The sequence below is a fragment of the Scomber japonicus genome, chromosome 14 (genome assembly GCF_027409825.1).
Source record: "Scomber japonicus isolate fScoJap1 chromosome 14, fScoJap1.pri, whole genome shotgun sequence".
Lineage (NCBI taxonomy): Eukaryota > Metazoa > Chordata > Actinopteri > Scombriformes > Scombridae > Scomber > Scomber japonicus.
In genome coordinates this window covers 31,715,389-31,735,121 of record NC_070591.1, presented here as the reverse complement: position 1 = coordinate 31,735,121, position 19,733 = coordinate 31,715,389, and the positions used below count along the sequence as shown (strand labels likewise).

The window sequence follows — 19,733 nt, the reverse complement described above, 5'->3', positions numbered from 1 at the left end:
TTTCCTTGCCTTTCCTTTTTTGTCATTAAAGGTACAATGGAAAAAAGCATTGTATGCCGTATGAAGATAATGCAAGGGGAATAAATAAGGAGGAAATATGAATCAAATAAAAAAAGTCCCTCTGAGGAATGTGCTGGTGTAGTTAATGTATTAGTTCATAGTCATTCAAGTTTTTATTTCATTTTTGACAATCCACTTTGAATGCCTGGAAATGGACTTTTGTGCCACACCTATGGATGAGTGTTAATTTTCATATTCAAAATGTATAAATACACATATTTGAAATTCATTCATTCATTCATTCGACACACAACACAACAAATGATACACGTTGTTCAGGTGTATGAAGACTTAGACAGCAGTTGATGTGAGGAGGTCTACAGCATCATCTTCAGAGAGTATCACTGAAAACCACTCATCGCAAACCCAACATACGTCATCACGTCCGATTACGTATGTCGTCATCATCAGTTGTCAGTTACTGGAATGGCTTCCCTTTTCCTCTGCCGTGCTCCTCTCTGAAACATGGAATATTGTTTACTTTTTTTTATCACCGGCTTTTACACCCAGCAGGTGCGGGGCAACACACCGCCGAGAGCCGGACACAGAGTGTGTGAGGCGGGGAGAGCAGTGGTGTCAGAGCATTCAGCATGCTGTTACCCCAGCTGCCAGAGGATGTCCTCTATCACATCTTGTCTTATTTGGACTACAAATCTCTCAGTCGCCTCTCTCAAGTTTGTAAAAGCATTTATTACTTTGTAAACCGGGACGCTGTGTGGAGGAGGATCGCTAAAGACTTTTTAAACACTGGAATAACTCGGAACGGGACGGACATGTAAGATAACAACACACACTGATGCAAATCTGCTGTGTACACTATTTTTATCTTTGCGTTAGCCTAAACCGTGTTATTGTGCAGTAGCAGTTTTCACCGTTGCTCAAACATTGTTTCTCTACGAGCACATATATGTAGACTATCAGTGGCTTGTCATTACAGTAATGTAAAGTCAGAGGGTGATGGAAGAGGCACACACCTACAGCAGCACTGGCTCAACACCTGTAGCTTCAACTATAACTCTCAGTCTGGATGATGTATGACAGGTCAAGTCCATGTCAGCGGTACCTTATTTTACAAAAACACTGTAAACATGACTCACTTTACTTTAATCAGGAATTACTTTAGATTTCAACAGCACGAGGAGAGTGGCCATGGCAAGCAAGAGTAGGTAGTCTGTTAATATAAAGGAGTAGCCTACTGTATGGGCATGCTACATTCATGTGCTACATTCATGTGCTACATTCATGTGCTACATTCATGTGGTTAATGACATCAGTTTATGATGTAATAATATTCTACCTGAAAGGTTTAGTGTCCTTGATGTACCATCGACATTTTACACCCATGGCTTGAAAACCTGCTTGGCGGTTTTATCTGTACAGTTTTTCCATGTTGACATACCAACTGACAACAGAATAGCTTTTTGTTAAATTCATTAAACACATTTGTGTTGGGATATGAAAAACATGAACAAAAACTGAGATAATGAAGATCTAACATCTAGATTTTGGCATTAAGACCAGAGTATGCTTAAAAGAATCAGTTCCAAGCTGTTCTGAATGCATCACTGGAATGTGATCTGCTGTCATAAGCTACAGCAAGACACACTAATCATACAAATGGGGATAATGGTGCACACTTTCAATTTTTCCTCAACATGTCATCAGTATGTCTATGCTAAGGGCCCATTCATTTCCTTTCATATTGTGCTTTATTGGTGCATATTCAAAAAGAAACAATCAATGAGCAGAAATGAGTTGACTCACAGTAAGCCTGGAGCTATCATCCTTCACACTGATTGGCCAAGAGCCACGCCGGTATCCCAGTATCCTCCCTCAGGCCTTTCCTCTGCAGTCTGAATCAGACCCACATGGGTCACTGTGGTAGGCTCACGGCTGCAGGTGAAGGCTATGTAATAGCAGTTGTGGACCCTGCTGAGAGCGTGAGCGTGACACTTCCTGTTGATCCTCCCAGTGAGACAGCATCAAGCTGCTTCATCCTGCTCTCTTTCCTCCCCCACTGTTATGGGCTTGCTCAACACATGTGAATGCATATGCTACTGTTCTGGATGAGTGTGGACTGCTCCTATATGCAGTCCCAACACCTCAGACATGCTCATGAGTAATGATGGGCTACGTATGCTCTTATGGAACTGGAATTACATCCAACCTTGTCTCACCTCAGAACAACAGCTTACTGTAGAGAATTGTGCATCTGTGATTGTATTGTATGGCTTTTTTGAAGACACAGTAAATCATTTTCTGCAGTTTTCTGTTACACCACACAGCTTCTAATATCAAGTACATCTTCAGCTTACTTTGTAATGATACAACAATCCCATAGTTGTGCTTTATTTGCCAACCATAAACCAAACCAAAGAATTTATGTGTAACAATGAATGAGAATGAGAATGAGAACTCAACCCTGGTGATTTAGCTTGTTTAAGACAAATAACTATTATATGCATTCATTTCCCAAAACATACAGAATTCTCTAACTTTTTAAAATGATATGTTCAGGTAATTCAGACCCATTATAATTTAGTGATACACCACCAGAACACATGCTCCCATTTATAACTCATGGTTACAATTTTACTTTTAAAAATGTTTTATCTAGGGGCTAATCTCCATGGAGGACATAGTGTATAGTGTCATTACTATATCAGTTTGCAAGAAATTGGACTTATTTCTGAGGCTCCTGAATACTGGACAAGACACAAACCCTATTGAGTCACAGGCTCAACCCTTGACATGAGGGAGCCTAACATTCTGCCATGTCTCACAGTCTCAGGGAATATCTCCTCTCTGTCTCAACTAGCAGAGAAGACCTAAGAGTTTTGGTTTATGTGTCAGTTACGCTCTCTATGATCCTTTTTAACCCTCATTAGATATTTTTAGAGAATTATTAGGCAATTACTCAAGATGCTCCTATGATCCTATGATGAAATGATCTCATACAGTTTAAAACATTTACATATAACACACAACTCTATAATGGATCACAGTGGGTAGTGTGTTCTAATGAAATGACAATGCTGTACATTTCTATAAAAGCATGCAGACACCACACATGTTTAATGACTTATCTATGTAGATAGCTTTAGCACTTTGAGTTTCACTGTGACTGAAAAGTGTGGTACAAATCAAATAAGTGGTGCAGAAGTAGTCAAAGCATTTCTCAAGCATTTCTTAATCTCAAGTGGAGCTTTCTGCTGTGGTCTGAAACAAAACTGTTGAGGATCAGTATGTGATGCCACCACCATACATAAATCATAAATAATAAATGAATACTAAAATGCAAGTCTTTACAACACCAAAGTATTGTGGTTGGTATACAATTTATAATGAATAATAACAATAACAACAATAATAATAATAATAATAATAATAATAATAATAATAATTATTATTATTATTGTTATTTTGATTTTATTATATAAAAGTAGCTTCCAAAATACTTTTGCCACATTGCTGTAGCTTAAGTAGCTATGTTTCTATGGGGGATACCTTCCATTTATCAATCAATCAATCAGACTTTAATTGTATAGCACTTTTCGTACAATAAGTGGAGCTTCATTTAATGAAGAGTAACTGGTAGATTAGCTCACTACACATTCCATGTAGCTTGCATAACATTGTTGCTAACTTATTTATTCAATTTGACTGAGACCTACATATAATAATAATAATAATAATAATAATAATGATAACTCTCAGATTCCTGTTTCAATATGACCATAACATACATGGGTGTAAAATCATTCTTTCCATTTTAATGCCTGAAATGTTTTGAAATGATGAAATCTTGTTGATTTTTACAGAGAATGATTCATTATGATGCATTAATAATGATAAGCCACTTGCATGTCCTCTGCAAGTTGGTTTTGACAGTGTACTAAAATAAACTGAAACCAATGATTGTTTAATACCACATCTTCAACAGAATCAGCAGTATCACATTCATGCTTCATAATCTGTTGTGACAAACCATAGTCATGTTCAACTGCCACTGTCATTTCAGATATCATCACATCCCACTGAAGGAGAGAGTAAAGATAGCTCAGAACTGGTATGACGGTGTCTGTAAAAGGGCTATTCCTCTCAAATGGAGAACAAAGTAAGTGATTACACTGTTTGTGCAAACTTGTGGGGCCATTCCCCTTGATGCTGTGCTAAAGTGGGCTAACCATGCCTTGACTCTTATCCAGACTTAAAACACAAACATGATATTGATATCTATCTTTTAATCTAATTCTCAGTAAGAAAGCAAATAAGCTTACATCACATATATATACATCTTGTTTTCAGATTGTTACCATGGTTGCAGCTAGATGGAGATGCACTGTTTCTGTCTCAAGCTGCGGACATTGGAGTTTACCATCTACGCCAAGACTATGGAAGGCTCCAGCGCAACCCACTGAAGATCTATTCTGGCCACAAGGGCGATGTCTGCAGATTTGTTGTGACAGACTCTCACCTGATCAGTGGTGGAAGGTAGTTCATACTCTACTAGTTTTCATTTGAACTTTATTGAGTGTGGATGAGGTACTAAAGTACATCATATGGGGTACTAAAGCAATCAATCAATGGTTTGTGACTCTGTCTAAAGATTTTACACTTGCTGTCTTAAATAGTATGAGCTTATTCTTCAGCAGGTAAAAATGGTTATAATTTTTCAAAATGTGTGTCACAGCCAGACCCTCTGGAAGCAATGAGGACTCAACTTGCGATAGCTCTGACCAATTTCGATTTAAAACATCATTTTTAACAAATTAGAAACAAATGTTAATGTCCAGTGTGATTGAGAAAGCCAGTTAACTGCAGGGACCGGAGAATGCTGAATTTAAAAAAGCAAGCAGTAGAAAGATGTGGCCAAGCATGTATGACCTGAATGGAAATGTCATGTTAGTTGTACATGATAAAACCTGATATTTGTGACAAGATAGATGAAAGGATTGTGTATGTTGGTCACTGAGGGCTGAAGTTACTGCTTTGAACACAGGAACCAATGCAAACATCACAATACTACAAACCCAAGCTGAATCACAAGCTGACACACTGAATGGACTGGAGCAGGCAGCATCATCATAACAAACTATTTGCAAATGTGATGTTGCAGGTGAAATGTCTCACTGACCTAGAGGGATTACAGGTTTGAAAGAGGAGACACACCTCAGGGGCATTTGCAGCAGGCTTATTAAAAGAAGTTCAGGAGTTGGAGGAAAAATCAATGATCAATCGTGCCTATAGATTGCTGCGGAAGCGTCTGGGAGATGACAAACCCCCATAGCACCTTATCCTAAACATTCATCATGGTTGTCTTTGATGACATCTACCACAAGATTTCCAGCAAGACAGATGTGACCTTCCCAGAGCAGTGAATCCAGATGTTCAGAGACCTTCCCCATGAAGTTGCCACAGTCCAAACAGTTGTCATGCTTTGGGACAAGCCTGTCCAGGTTCAGGATCATCTATCCAGTAAAGCTGTAGGTGACACACAGTGGAACGGATTTACTGTTTACTGACCCAAAGGAGGCCCTTACCTGTGCTGAACACAGTTTCACAAAGTACGATGCTAATGTAGTACTACTGGTTGTTACCGGTTGTAACCAGTTAGTGTATTTCATGCAGTAACCATAATAACCTTTCAAGTGGGATACTGCCACTACCATCGGTAACATTATTATTTCTACTCTCTATTTTTTCTATTGATAACATACATGGATTTGGGCTTTTTACTACTTCACTTAGTTTAGTTCTGTGATGTATGTTTTATTACTTAAAAAAAGAAAAAGGAGGCATGTTCATCAGTAATGTATGATGATGATATAATGCTTATAAGTGCTGCTGTAGATATGGCATCAGATTCACTTGTTTATGACACCTCCACAACACTACACAGATGTAACTAAAGCAGGTTGTGTCCCCCATAGTAACTATTGGTCAATGAAATATATGTACGCATGGACAGTTTAATTCATAAATAAAATGGGATTAAAGGGTTGTTGCTATGATAACTTTCCAGAGGTGTAAAATGCATTCTCATGGTATTATATAACACTTTGCAATGTCTTCTTATTCATTATCTATTATTATTTCATCATTGTATTTCAAACACTTGTGTTTCTAATGCTATTTTTCATCTAAACGTGGCCTAACAAATCAAACTCCAATTATGGAAAGTCCAAGTTAAAACAAAGAGATGAAGGGTAAAGCACTAAAATGTATCATAGTTGGCCCATATTCACTTAAGCCTTTCCCCAAACAGCATAGAAGTTTTGGAGAGTTGAAAGCATTAAGTTTGAGATCCTAGCTCATTAACATATGCTTTTTCTGTCATGACTAATGAATTGAGACAGTGATGCATAAACAAAAAGATAGATGACATAACTCTTAATGATTGCTTTTATAAAAAATATTCTTACTGTACTTCCCTGCCTGAAAATACCCACCTGTCTCTGGATTACAGCAAATGGAAAAGCTTTAATGTGCTGACCATATGCATATATTGTTCTTTGCTTTGCATAAAATAGTTTAGCAGGTAAGCTTTGGTCAGGGAAAAAGTCAGACAGAGAGAGTTCCCTATATGGCAGGAGGATGATATAAACAGAAAATAGCTTTTTCAGTAATGGCATCATGTCATCCTTATTATATTTTGACCAACTCAGCTATTATCCTTTTCCATAAAATAATAACTCTTTTTGTCTTTGTCAGTGATGGCAAGATCCTGGTCCACAGCAGGAGGAATGACATGACAGTGGAGTTATCAGGTCACAACCAGGAAGTAAACTGCTTGGATTCCAAAGATGGACTCATCATTAGTGGATCCAGAGATCAGACGGCCCGGGTCAGTACTGTACATCTCTACACTTTATTATTAAGATGTAAAATGCCATGGACTTTTCTATCCACATTTTCTTTACAAGCAAACTCAAAAGCAGACCTCATTGCTGTGACACATATGCAACTCTTCAGGAGTTTAGTATATATGTACATGCATCATATATAGTATGTAATGGAGACTTTTCTGTAATTCTTCCTGTAGATTTGGACTTTCACTTCCAGCTGTCGCAGAGATACAATTCCCATGTATGACAGAGTGTGGTCTGTTGGTATTAGTCCGGCACTGAGGTAATCATCTGTTCAGAATCACTCACAACAGCGTTTAATCACGACTCCACACATGTGGCTGTGTTAGTTGGATACAGAGAGAGAGGCAGAGCTTTTGACAGTGTGACTGGATGTGATGTATGTTACTTGTATATTTGTGGGATGAATGTGTGGATTCATTAGTCCTGAGATTCTTCAGCTCCTTGCTCCATTCCAACAGGAATTCTTTTTTTGTTTTGTTTGAGAACTGCATTTTGTGGCTTCTTCAGCTTCATTGCCATCCTTGCATTGATCACACACTCATTTCCCATATTGGTTTTATTCTTATTGTAGTTTTGTATCTATTTTTAAATGTATTATTCACTCTGTTCATATCAGATCATCTCTGGCAAGACCAACTTGTAGACATTAACAACATGAAGAAAATAAACTGTACATGTTAGAACATACACTTTTACAGAGAATGCTTACCAATGTAAGTTGTTGTGATATCCATAAAAGCACTGAGTGAATTCTCTTGAGAGAACAGAACCAAATTCTTGCAGTGGCTGTTTTAAAGTGCCTTTGATTTCTCAGCCATGTTTAGCCCCAGACAGTTAATAACACCCAGTCACTCACATCACTCATGACATGCTAGCAAACAAATGCAGAGGGCTGTAACAGTATCCTGACTAGTCCAGCAGAGAGGCAGGTGATTGTCCATCTGGCTACAGAGTGGAAACATCACAGGTCCAGGCGGGGTTTCCCCTATCACTAAATAACTCGCCTGTGCTTTACTGCTTAACAATGATTACAACTGTGAAGGTAATGTTAGCTCTTGTCATTTTCAAATAGCAATGATCTTGTTCCCTTTTATAAGTTATTTTACAGTAAATTATATTTATATATGATCTGCCAGTGTTTTATGCTGCAACAGTACTTTGAAAACATTTTCAGACAGAGGCTAAACAGAGGCTAAACTGAGGGGCTGCATAAGGAGTCAGTATAGGATAAATAAGGATCTTCTTTTTTGAACTGTAAATCATTCAAAGGTTTTCCAATAGAGCCCCAGAATGAAAAATATAGTGGCAGAAATGTGCATGTTGTCTTTATATGCTTCCTTGTACAAGAGCTCATTTATTCCTGAAATTGGAACTGCTGCACAAAAGGAAATAAGAAATCCAGTGTATCCACAAGCACGCATGGTGGCCTTGTCTGTCTGGTCCAGGTTTCAGAGCAGCTCTCTGAGATCTGAGAGCAACAGGCAGATTATCCACATCATTAATTCTCCAATTTGCTGGCTGAAATAGCAGACCGTGCCTCAGCCTGCCACCCCCTCATAATGGAAACCTGCTCCCTACCTCTCACTGACCAACGGCCTGGTTAATTAAAACTTTTCTGGAAACCAGGTGTCAACTCACTGATACACACTTCTGCAAAGAGTCTGCAAACAACTCACCTCAGCATACTGAAAGGATAGGAGACTTTTTTCACCCCAGTGGCTGAAAGTCACAAAGGATATGAAAGTAGAAATCATAATATAGTAAATCTGGCCCTGCAACAGAGAATTAAGCTTTGAACAAAAAAAGTACGGAGCAAAATTTTGCAAACTAATAACTACTACAGCAGTAAGCGTGTCATTTTTTCTCATATGTATTCACATTGTTTAGATCTTTAATATACATGCATGGCTACTACTGTATGGTTATGGTTGTGCACATTGTCTAAGCTAATCAGACAGCTGTCATGTTGGCAGGTTTTTAGCATGAAAGCACTATAGGAAAGTATGTAACATTACAGCTTAAACAAATGAACTGTGTGAAAACCACTGTCCTTAATACAATGTGTGTAATCCAACAGCCCATATGCCAACGGTGTCTAGGTGTGCCGTCACTGTGGATTGATGTCGGTATACAAACCTTTCCTAGTTTCCAGCATTGACGTGCATCCGTTTTTCAGCATCACATCAGTTCTACTTTACCCTGACTACTTGTTTAACTCTACAGTGCATTCAGTGTGTGTTGCAGGCATCAAGTTACACGTTACATTAACTCTAAACACTGTGTGTGTATTGTCAACAAACTCAAGGAAAATCAATTTACTTAGACCTGGTAATCTATAGCTGTTACACTAGTCCAGAGACACACACACATACACACACACACACACACACACCTCATCCCACCTCTTTTTCTATCCACATTTTCTGTTGTTAAACCTGGATATCATCTCAAGGTCTGTTGATGAGGATTATTGTGTCTGCAGTGAAATGCCAAGGCTGTTAGAGGACAATCACCTCAGACTGATCTTGTCAGTGTCAACTGACCTTGACTTTTTTAGCATTCAGTTTGCTTCTCTCACTTGTATTTTTTTCCACTCCATATACTCTGTGTCCACTGATGGAGCTCATACTGGACAGGGGCTCTACAGTAGGTGGTAGGGGTGAAATAGGGTCAGTGAAGTTTTTATCATACAGTTATTTTCTGTTTTTTGTCTCTCTGTGGGTAAATCTCTATTGTTCTCATTAGTTCCTTCACCCTCTATTGCATGGCAACAACTACCGTAAATTCCGGACTACAGAGCGCACCTGATTAAAAGCCGCATGCTCTAATTTTAGAAAGAAAATCAATTTTGTACTTGTACAAGCCGCACCGGATTTTAAGCTGCAGGTGTCCCACGTTGTAATATGAGATATTAGCTAGGGTTGGTCCGGCGATGCCTGACAGCCATCGCCGATGGGGTGTCCATCGGCGATTGCACGCAACCCCCCTGCTCCCCGCGGCTACTCTGACTACACAATGTTCATTTAGGGCGCACGAGGCAATCGTACTGCGCCCTAGCACGTTTGCCCCCTAAAGTCCGGATTATTTGGGTAGTGTGAGTGCAAGTGTTCCCTGCTTGAGGGAAAAGAAGCCAATTTTCCAGGGGATCCCGGGAAATCGACGATTTTTTAAAAGGCAACATTAGCTGAGCCCTGGTCATTTCAAGCAACACTAATGTAACACGGAGACATTATTCATATATGGGTTCCCTATCCAACCATTTTTTGTGTATTATTTTATCATTATTAAGGCAAAAGAACTCAATTTATGTCCATGGACATTATAATGAATAGGCTATAGGCTTAATATCAGTTTGCATCCAGTGTGCTGCGTGGACTTCATTACATCTGCTGTTTATTGTCTGTGACTGTGACCCTCATAAAAGTAATATTTAACGAAATTTGTTAAAGTAAGTCATTTGGCGACTTCTAAGTCATAAAACTAAGTCTGACTTTTACTGGAGTAATCTACCTCGTTCGCACCTGTCATTGTACATCTTGTATTGGAAAGCTTTGAATTAAAATTTACCTACTGAGAGAACTCTCCTGTTCTCTCCTATGAACGAGTCAGACAACAACGTGTATCAAACATGAAGCAAAGTGAAAAAATAATAAAGTACGTAACAACAACACCCCCCCGGACCCGGCCGATGCCATCGGCCATCACGATGTTTTGCTTTCAAGTGCGCTTCATTTATCACACAATTTCATTGGACCTCTGTGAACTACTCATCAATTTTATTGGTCTACTGTTACTAGGCAAAATGTTTTTGGCGCCACGAAAAAAAAAACGCACCGTAGTAGAAGCTGCAGTGTTCAAAGTGTGGGAAAAAAGTAGCGGCTTATAGTCCGGAATTTACAGTACTTTATCTCGATTTTACTAAAAGGCAGCAATATAAAATCCTTTTCTTACTGTTTTATTGTGAAAAGGTAGGCCTTTTAGTTTGATAAAACAAATGATTGATCACATCACACTAGCAGGATATGCTGTTTGCACCTTCTTTTTCTATGGACATGGGTGCCCAAAGTTGGCTAATTGTTCAATATTTAGGCAAAATACCTTCAAGAAAAAAATGTAAATACTTTCTGGGACAAGTTAACCATGAATTTTCATAGAACCAATTTAGATGTGATAAGTGTTTTACTTTGTTGCCATATGGCAACATTATGCAAATCTAGAAGTGGTTTGTGTGCATTCAACCTGTTGCACTGTAATTGACTTACATAGGACTAGACTACTCTGAGACTAAGTTTAAAGCATTTGAATACATTTATAAGGAAAACAATAACATTTTCATCTATAGTTTGTAATGTATTATTTGCTTTATAAATGACAGCACTGGAAATCATAGTTTTACCAGACAGAACTGCAATATCTCACCCAAATTATATGTTGGTCTACTTTTGTGCACATCAGTAGTCAAAGGGCCCAAAGTATTTTCTTCTGAGAAGATCATTTATCTTAGATGCTTTACAAGTAGCAATGAACTGTGATATATACTCCAGATAGTATGACAATTGTACCTATAATCAGTATTTTGTACTATTTTTTGACAGTCTAGCCAGTTTACATATGCTGCCTTCATCCATAGAACATGCAAGTCAGGGCAAACTTAGATTTTCTACCAGGATACAGTGAGGATAAGCTAGAGGGCACTGATGATGATGAGGAGAACCATGTTGTCTGAACATAGATGAAAGCAGTTGTTTAAAGTGTGCCCTGTTCTTGTTCCTGTGCTTCATCAGAGACAGGGACCTGACTGATAGTCATTGACACAGGAGTGAAACTGGGTCACAATGGAACATGTAATGTGGATTTGTTTGAACCACATGTTGATGGTGACTCAATTTGTTTAGTCTTGTTTTCAATAAAATAATGTCTTTAGAGAAAAGAGAGATACTTTCCACGCCATATGGCAACAAATTACCACCCTAAAAATGAAAAATAAAAATAAATAAAATATTTCCATTATTTGGACCATTTGAAGTAATAAAAAGACATTACATTTTTTTTTATCATATTCAAGTAATAATTCATGCAATAGAGGGTTCAACTACAATGTAGATGTTTTAAAATGTGAACTTCCTTTCATGTGTTACATTTTGAATACTTTAAACTTGTACTTTTGTACAACTTTTCATCTTCAGCCAAATAAAATAAAAACACTTGTCATATTTATGTCCAAAAATACACCGAACACAGGTGTAGCTTTCATTTAAACACTTGACCACATCTGTATTGGACATGTAGTGTATTAGTCAGTGATACCTTAAAATCAAATCAATTATGCAACTATAAAAGTAGCAATACATTGAGATTGTAACACTGTAAATTGTCTCATAGCAACATTTCCATTGAGTGGATCAGTTGTTTGATTTACTATCTTAATATTATCTTAAGAGTTGATTAGCACTGGATGTCAGTCACAGTTCAGATTGTAAGCACACTGTACCCAGCCTTTATTTGTATGTGTTGTCTGCCAGCTGTTATTATAAATAGCAGATTTCCAATAGATTTTGTTAGTGGTGAGTGTTTGTTTATGCTTGTGTGTCTCTCTTTCCTGCTCACTGCTTTCTCTCTCCTGCTGTATCTGGTATGTGCAGAGCCAGGAAATAGGAAGTGGGGCAGGCAGTTAGCTAATAGTTGACCAAGGTTTTTTCCTGCTCTCATTCAAACAAGACCCAACAGGTTAAAGTTTATGCTGGGCAGCAGCAGGGCTGCAGTGGCAGGTCATGGCTCATAGGGTTCCTGGACAAGGCTGGCACAAGGCTGGTTGCTTGTCCATTTAATAGTTATCTTCTGTAGATATTATGCTTTTCTTCCAAACTGTCAGTCTAGGTTCATAGTGCTGGGAACCACTACTAGGTATTACTGTGGTGGAAATATTTTTTTGTGAATTAAGGAACACTAGAACGCCTCTTACTATAATGAAGTAAGATTTGCCTATTAATTTAGCTTTGATGGTCACTGATGCCAAGTAGCAAACAGACAGTAATGCATATGCTTACATAAACATAAGTATTCCAGTGCTGAGAGTTATCTTGGATTGGATTACTATTATTTGGATGTAGTGATAACTGAACATAAAAGTATTTTCCCTCTTACTGATCATTATTTGTTGCATATTTATCACACTTAAATATTTCAGATCATCAAACAAATGAGTAAATAGAAAATGCAGTTTTGAAATGATGATTTCATTTAAGGGAAAAAGCTATCCAAACATACTGCCCCCCATCCCCCTTATTAAATCATGAATTCTTTTTTCGAAGGTTGAGTTGAATTTCACTAGCCACACCAGGCCTGATTACTGCCTGACCTGTACAATCAAGAAATCACTTAAATAGAAGAAGAATAAAGAAATTCAGGAACAGATCATAATAGTGTCCGTGTGTTCATGTAAGTACTGACTGAGTTTAATACATCATGCTGTGACTTTTCATTACAATGTACAGTTGAAGATGCTCTGCAGGATTCATCTCTCTATCTGAACACTGGTAATGGGTTCAGGTCATTTTTATATAAAGTCACAGTGACAGAGTTGTAACAGTACTATAATGCTTCAAACTGTCTGATTAGTGAAATAATGCAGCAGCACATTAGACAGAATAGATATGCATCTGTGATACACATATATATATTAATCATCACCTGTTATGCACATAGAAAACTAAAATCAGTATTGTTAATTAATGAAACACCTGTCCTGACACATGTCTGGAACCTTGAGTTAAAGTATATTACGCTGATATCTAACTAATACCAGTACTAATAACTAACCAGTAATAAAGGTGGAGGATTAGAAAGCACAATATATCTTTCTGAAATGTAGTGAAGTAAGAGTATAAAATAGCATAAAATGTAAATACTCAAGTAAAATAATTTCTGCTATCTTGTGTAGCCTACTGTTCTTCACTTTTCTTCATTATATCATGACTGTTCAGCTCACCGCTGTTCTCTGCTGTGAATGCCTTAGTATGCTTCAAACAGTGTCTGAAACCTACTCTATGTGATAGAAATAGACAACAATCACACCATCTTTATGCCGTGTGAAGGCGAGCATGTAACTTCTCACTCACGTTCTCTTTTTGTGTCTTGCCACCACTGGCCATTTAGAACAGGTATAAAGACTTCAACTTGTCATAGGAACCAGTGTATCCCTGCATATTGAACCCTTGTGTTAGCATTGTGGCTGTTTCTGTAACAGACCTGTCATATCTGAAGGCATTGGCCTACTTGAACAGATTGAGCAATGTATGCAAAAAGATCAAACATGCAAGTTTACATATTCTGTGTGGGAATTGATAAAAGTTAGCCTACACGCAACAGTTTTATCATATCCACTGTTTATCAATGACCTGCTGATGAATATTTGAAATGTAATTAGTAGATAAGTAGATAAATGTTCCGCATCTTCCAGTGTCCTTACTGTATGAGAATAACGGTGGGGGTGGAGTGCTCTGCTGTTGTTAACGTTGTATATTTCTATCTATATGCACCGTTAGCTGTGGGGAAAAGTGATCACTGTCCAACACGAGACAGACTGAGCACAGAGTTCTTTTCTTCACCACAGAGTTGGTTTAAGTAGCTTCTCCACTCTGCTAACGTTAGCGTTAGCTGAGTGACGGTGTAGAAAGTTCACAGTTAACTTCATGTTCGTCTCACAAAGTTAACTGAAGATAACATCAGTGTGTGTGCTGTAGACAGTCTGCAGGCTGCACTGCTCTCACACACCTGGGCATTGATGATAGGAATCCATAAGCATGGAGGAATACAATTACGATGGATGGGACCATTTGGAATCAGTTCTACACTGGAACTGGTTTTACATTCCCATCCCGATCTTTGTCTGAAAAGAACATAATATAATAATATAGTATAGTCCTTCAGACATGCTTGTTGGATTTTGGAAATGCCCATTAAAACCTTTTCCCCCTGCAGCTATCCGATAGCAGATAAGGGGTAGCTGTGCTGTCATTTCTTCTAACTTACTAAAATGGTCTTACTAAAAGCAAAAGTTACTAAAAGTCTCACTCAGCTCACACAGCACATGACAGCTATGGGTTATAAAATGCGTGGGGCTGTGTCATATATAAGTTACTGGTGAGACAGTGATATACAATCCAGGAAGTCCAGTTGTAGCTACAGATGAATGTGTTTAAAGGTTTATCAGAAACTAAAACACTGCAGTGGTTTATGATACTCACAGACAGGATTTTACAACCATGGAAAGTTATCACAGTGTAAATATTTTATCTTTCATCGCGTCTGTTGTGAGGCAAAAAGCAGAAATCCAGCATTCACGTTGAATAAGTAATCCAACAGGAATGTGAACTTGCATTGAAATGAATGAGAGGGCTGTGTTTGTTCATGCAGCACTTATGTCGGTCTGAATGCAACCTAACAATGGTGGATTTTTTTCTTTAACAATTGCAATCCCAGGCAATAAGAAACATTTCTCACCAAGAGAAAGCAGCGATTTGTTCATTTGGGTTTGATGTTCTGCCTCTGTTAAGTAGCACAGAGCCAGTAATGTGTGCACATTTCTTTGTGCCACTTTCTTGCCAAACTAGATAGGTATCCTGACTTGGAGCTGGGATGGGGTTTAGTATGGGGGGTACGCTACATTGACCACTAGTGTAGAAAAAAGGGGGGCTGGGCAGAAGCCACTGAAGGGAGAAGCTACCCTGAAGAGAGGTGAGAACAGGGAGGGGACCAGAATTGTTTTGTCTAGAATTCCTCAAGCACAACTACAAAGATGTTGTAAGGGCCAAAAACGCCTTTGAAAGTTTCCAAAAGGAGAAAATGATTGTTGGATAAACCGTCCCCAATTCGCCACTTTCTCACCACCACCGGGGGAGGACGACCTTTGACCTCCAGTATCAAAGTACAGGGTGACGCCACAGCAGCCACCCAGCCAGCCAGAGCTAGCGCTCTCTGACAGCACCCCCCCCCCCCCCACCACCACCACCACCACCACCACCACCACCACCCAGCCTTACACACTCCAATTTCACCCCCACTGCCCTGCCCCACTCAACCGCAAGAAAAAGCCTGAAATTCATGTCTTTCTCTTTGGTCTCTCCCGAGCCGTCCCTGTGGCTCAGGAGTCAAGAATTCAATTAGTTAAAAAAAGAGAAGAAAAGAGTGAGGCTGCAACAATGCAGCGATAAGGGGGCAGAATGTGCGTTCCCACACGCTAAATACAGGGCGCTTTCCCTGGGGCCCACAGAGCCAGAGGACCCGCACCGCAGGAGGCGAGAATAATCACAGCTCCCTCTGAACCCCCTCATTACACACACACACACACACACACACTCACACACACACACACACACACACACACACACACCTTACATTCCTTACACACATAGATAACTTCATGCAGACACACATTACAGACATTCCCTTGAAGAGACACACCTTGCAGAAGCCCTGCACACAAAAACATATACTGAGAGAAACTTCCAGCATACAAACATACACACATGTACACGCACACACACACACACAACAAACACACTTCATAAAGACCTCTCATTACACACTGGCCTCATACAGGTGTTCTCATGTCTCAGGTTTACCAGGGAAAAGTTTTCTTGTATTCACTGTGCAAGATACACTCATACAAAGTTTAGGACAGTGCAAGTCTGTCTCCAAATCTTTGGAACAACTAATACTTGCATACTAATACGATAGAAATGTATTATTTCTTCTGTCTTGAACTGTACATATACAGTATGTCACACTAAAATGAACAGATAACATACATTGGGCCCTATTTGTTATGGAAGTGCATCTACCAGTGCAAGCAGTGCTCTGACCTCCAAACTAACTTTCATTCATCTCACACTTATCTGTGTGGTATTGTAGTGACTCTTGCATTGTGCACAGGTGGAAGGTTGCTATATGAAAACGTTATGTCAAGTTATTTCAACATTTTCCAATCAAAATCAGCACAGAAAATAATGTTTGATGCGGTTAAAGCAGGAAAGTCAGTAAATCAGTCTGCACTGATGAATAAATGAATGTAGGTCTCTACATTATCTGCTGTCAACAGCTGCTATATATTGTTGTTACAGTTCATTAAATTCCTGCAGCATGTGAAAGCAGCACTAGTGCTAAGCTGCACAGTGTCGTTCCACATGGTTGTCCTCTGTACCTCTAAAAGATCAATTATAACTTGATATTATACCTGTATGCTTTTCCCTTTCTACCGTTACTGCAGTAACCAACAACTGATTTAAACAAACAAAAAAAGATAAACAAAACTTATTGTCAAAAGCCAATAACAACAACTACATTCACAAAGTTCCTTTTCTTCTTGCAAAATCAGTCGCCTCAAAACAGTTTTATCTGTGCTCAAAAATCCAACTCTTTACAGATCATGCACACAAAACACTACTGAGCATTCATTACACACTACATCAAAACAAGACAAACACAGTGTTTAGAGCATGGAGCTCCATATATTATATATTTATATTACAGTAAATGCATTTTGTGTTTTCCAAAAATAAATGGTTAGAACTCAGTAACAGGTTAGATATTGTATGTATATATGTCTGTTGATTCAGCACATGGCTGTCTATTTTGTGTCTCCTTCTTAGAAACTACTGTATTGTTTCTTGATCTTGACGATCAGCGTGGATTGAACATTTCTTTGGTTCTTTCTCAACCATTCAAGCCTTCTGTTCAATCTCAGGCCAATTTTCCTCGTGATCACATCCAAGGATGTTGGCTAAACTTCCATGGGCCTTAAACTTATAAACATATTGGCAGCAGTAATCACAGGAACAACAAGCTTTTTGAGGATTTATGTTGATCATGATTGGCTGTTACCTTTGTTCTAATGTCTTCAGAATACTGTCTGGTTTTACTTCTGCTTTCCATGTTCAATGTTTTCCATGATCAATGTGATGCACACAGTGGCACAAAACATCAGAGAGTCATTTTCTGCTTTTTAAACTATTTAAACTACTAATAAAATATCTTTTAATTTATTTTTTAATAAAACACAAAGGTATGGATTTAGGTTTTGCTAAAAAAAGTGAGTGAGTCAACACATGGGTTGAGGCCTCTCAGCATTTGGCTCACTGATTAATTGAGAGAATAAAAACGATCCTTAGCTGCAGTCCTAATTACAACTTAATCGAGAAAACTTTTCCAATATCAATTTATCAATATAAATGTATATCAAAATATAAAATTATATTGTAAAAGTATGCAAAATATAAAATAATCAAACTGATGCTCAATGCAGAAACTGTTCCACTGCATGCGTTTCTAATATGTAAACCAAAACCATTAATTCATTCATTTTTTAAAAATAAAAAAATGTTATTACAATTTGTTGGAATCATTTATTTGGACATCAGAAATGTGTTAAATAATTACAAGATCATTTACATAATTACAGTTTTCAGATGCCAGATATATGTATTGATGTGTTTACTTTACTTACTTATTATTTCATTTTAAAAAAAACAGAGAAAAGTTTTTGCTCAATAATGGCTTAAACAATTGAAATTGAATGACCGTTGTAGATTACATTTCTGACAGTTGGTTCAGTTCTAGATTTTTGTCAGAAGTTGTTCAGTGAATGTAGGTTTAAAAGTTTTAGGCTGCTGAGCTTTGTGTTCATTAAAGCAGCAGTTTAAACTGGATACTTGTTCCATGTGTTGAATTTATACATCATGTTTTAAAGAATCAACAAAATACTAAAGAAAACGTACTGTTTCTAGACTTTTGCTAACAGTGTTAATGTGAACATGAGTGGATTGATCTAAGCATCAGTGAGCCCTAACAGTGTGGGAGCGTGTGATGTGTACTGGCAGCAGTGTTATTCATACAGCACATTATCCTAATGAGTGTCACTCCTACCCCATTTTGAGAAGGAGAAAGCTCTGTGATCACTGAAGCTCTGCTTCAAGTGGATCCCAATTTAAAACTTGTCAGCTGTGCTCCTCACTAACCCTGACCATCCACACACCTTTTACTGATTCACACCAAATGTCACCAAATCATTATTCATTGTGCCTTCTGCTAATGTTGAATTAAAAAAGGATGTTTTCTCCTTTGTTTAAATTAGTCTTTGGTTTTTCAAGAAAAATGTATGTAAAGCCTATAGTAATTGAATTAGTTGTTGAAAAGGACTAAGTGCAAATAGCTTGGCAGTGCTCTAGTCATCAAATGGAAATAGCTTAGTGCAGTAAAGTGTGTTAGGTCCTGAGCATGGCCAGAAAGTAGTACCCATTAATTAGTGTCTTTTTTCCTGCAAAATAAGTTCAGTTGTTAAATCTTTAAACTTACATCTAGGTCTACTCCTCCTCCCTCGTTAAAAATTACAGAAGATTTGAATATGTAAGTTGGCTGCTGATTAGATTATATACACACTTTAAGGATTATGTCATTTCTAAAAATGATTGTAGTGATATATAGGGGTGTACGATACGATTATATTAGATCTTGACGGATTTAAATGTCTCCACAATCTGCCTTTACAGAGAGAAGGTTAGTATTGTGCTTCATTGCACAGCTCTGTGACGTAGCGCAGTCTGCTAGCAGGAAGCTAGCACTTAACAGTGCTGACATTGTGAAAGCTTTGCTCTGCTTCTCCAGTTTGCTGGTGAAATGTACAGCAGTTTTAATGTCCTGCCAGGAAGCTGTTAACATGACAGCTGACCTGCAGCTTGAGCACTGTTCAAGAATCATGATGAGATTGTGATCCTGTCTGAAAAAATGATGATATGATATTTTTGC

At 38.2% G+C, this 19,733-nt stretch overlaps 1 protein-coding gene across 1 annotated transcript in view; it reads left to right on the top strand.

The window, feature by feature from the left end:
• Window positions 1-489: 489 nt before the first annotated feature.
• The window catches only part of fbxw4 (F-box and WD repeat domain containing 4), a 61,123-nt gene continuing 41,879 nt past the window's right edge, over window positions 490-19,733 (top strand). The window contains exons 1-5 of the mRNA XM_053333099.1: window positions 490-835; window positions 4,082-4,177; window positions 4,369-4,554; window positions 6,775-6,907; window positions 7,106-7,191. Of these exons, the coding sequence (XP_053189074.1) occupies window positions 651-835; window positions 4,082-4,177; window positions 4,369-4,554; window positions 6,775-6,907; window positions 7,106-7,191 (686 nt within the window). The 5' untranslated portion in view covers window positions 490-650. The remainder of the gene's footprint in view (window positions 836-4,081; window positions 4,178-4,368; window positions 4,555-6,774; window positions 6,908-7,105; window positions 7,192-19,733) is intronic.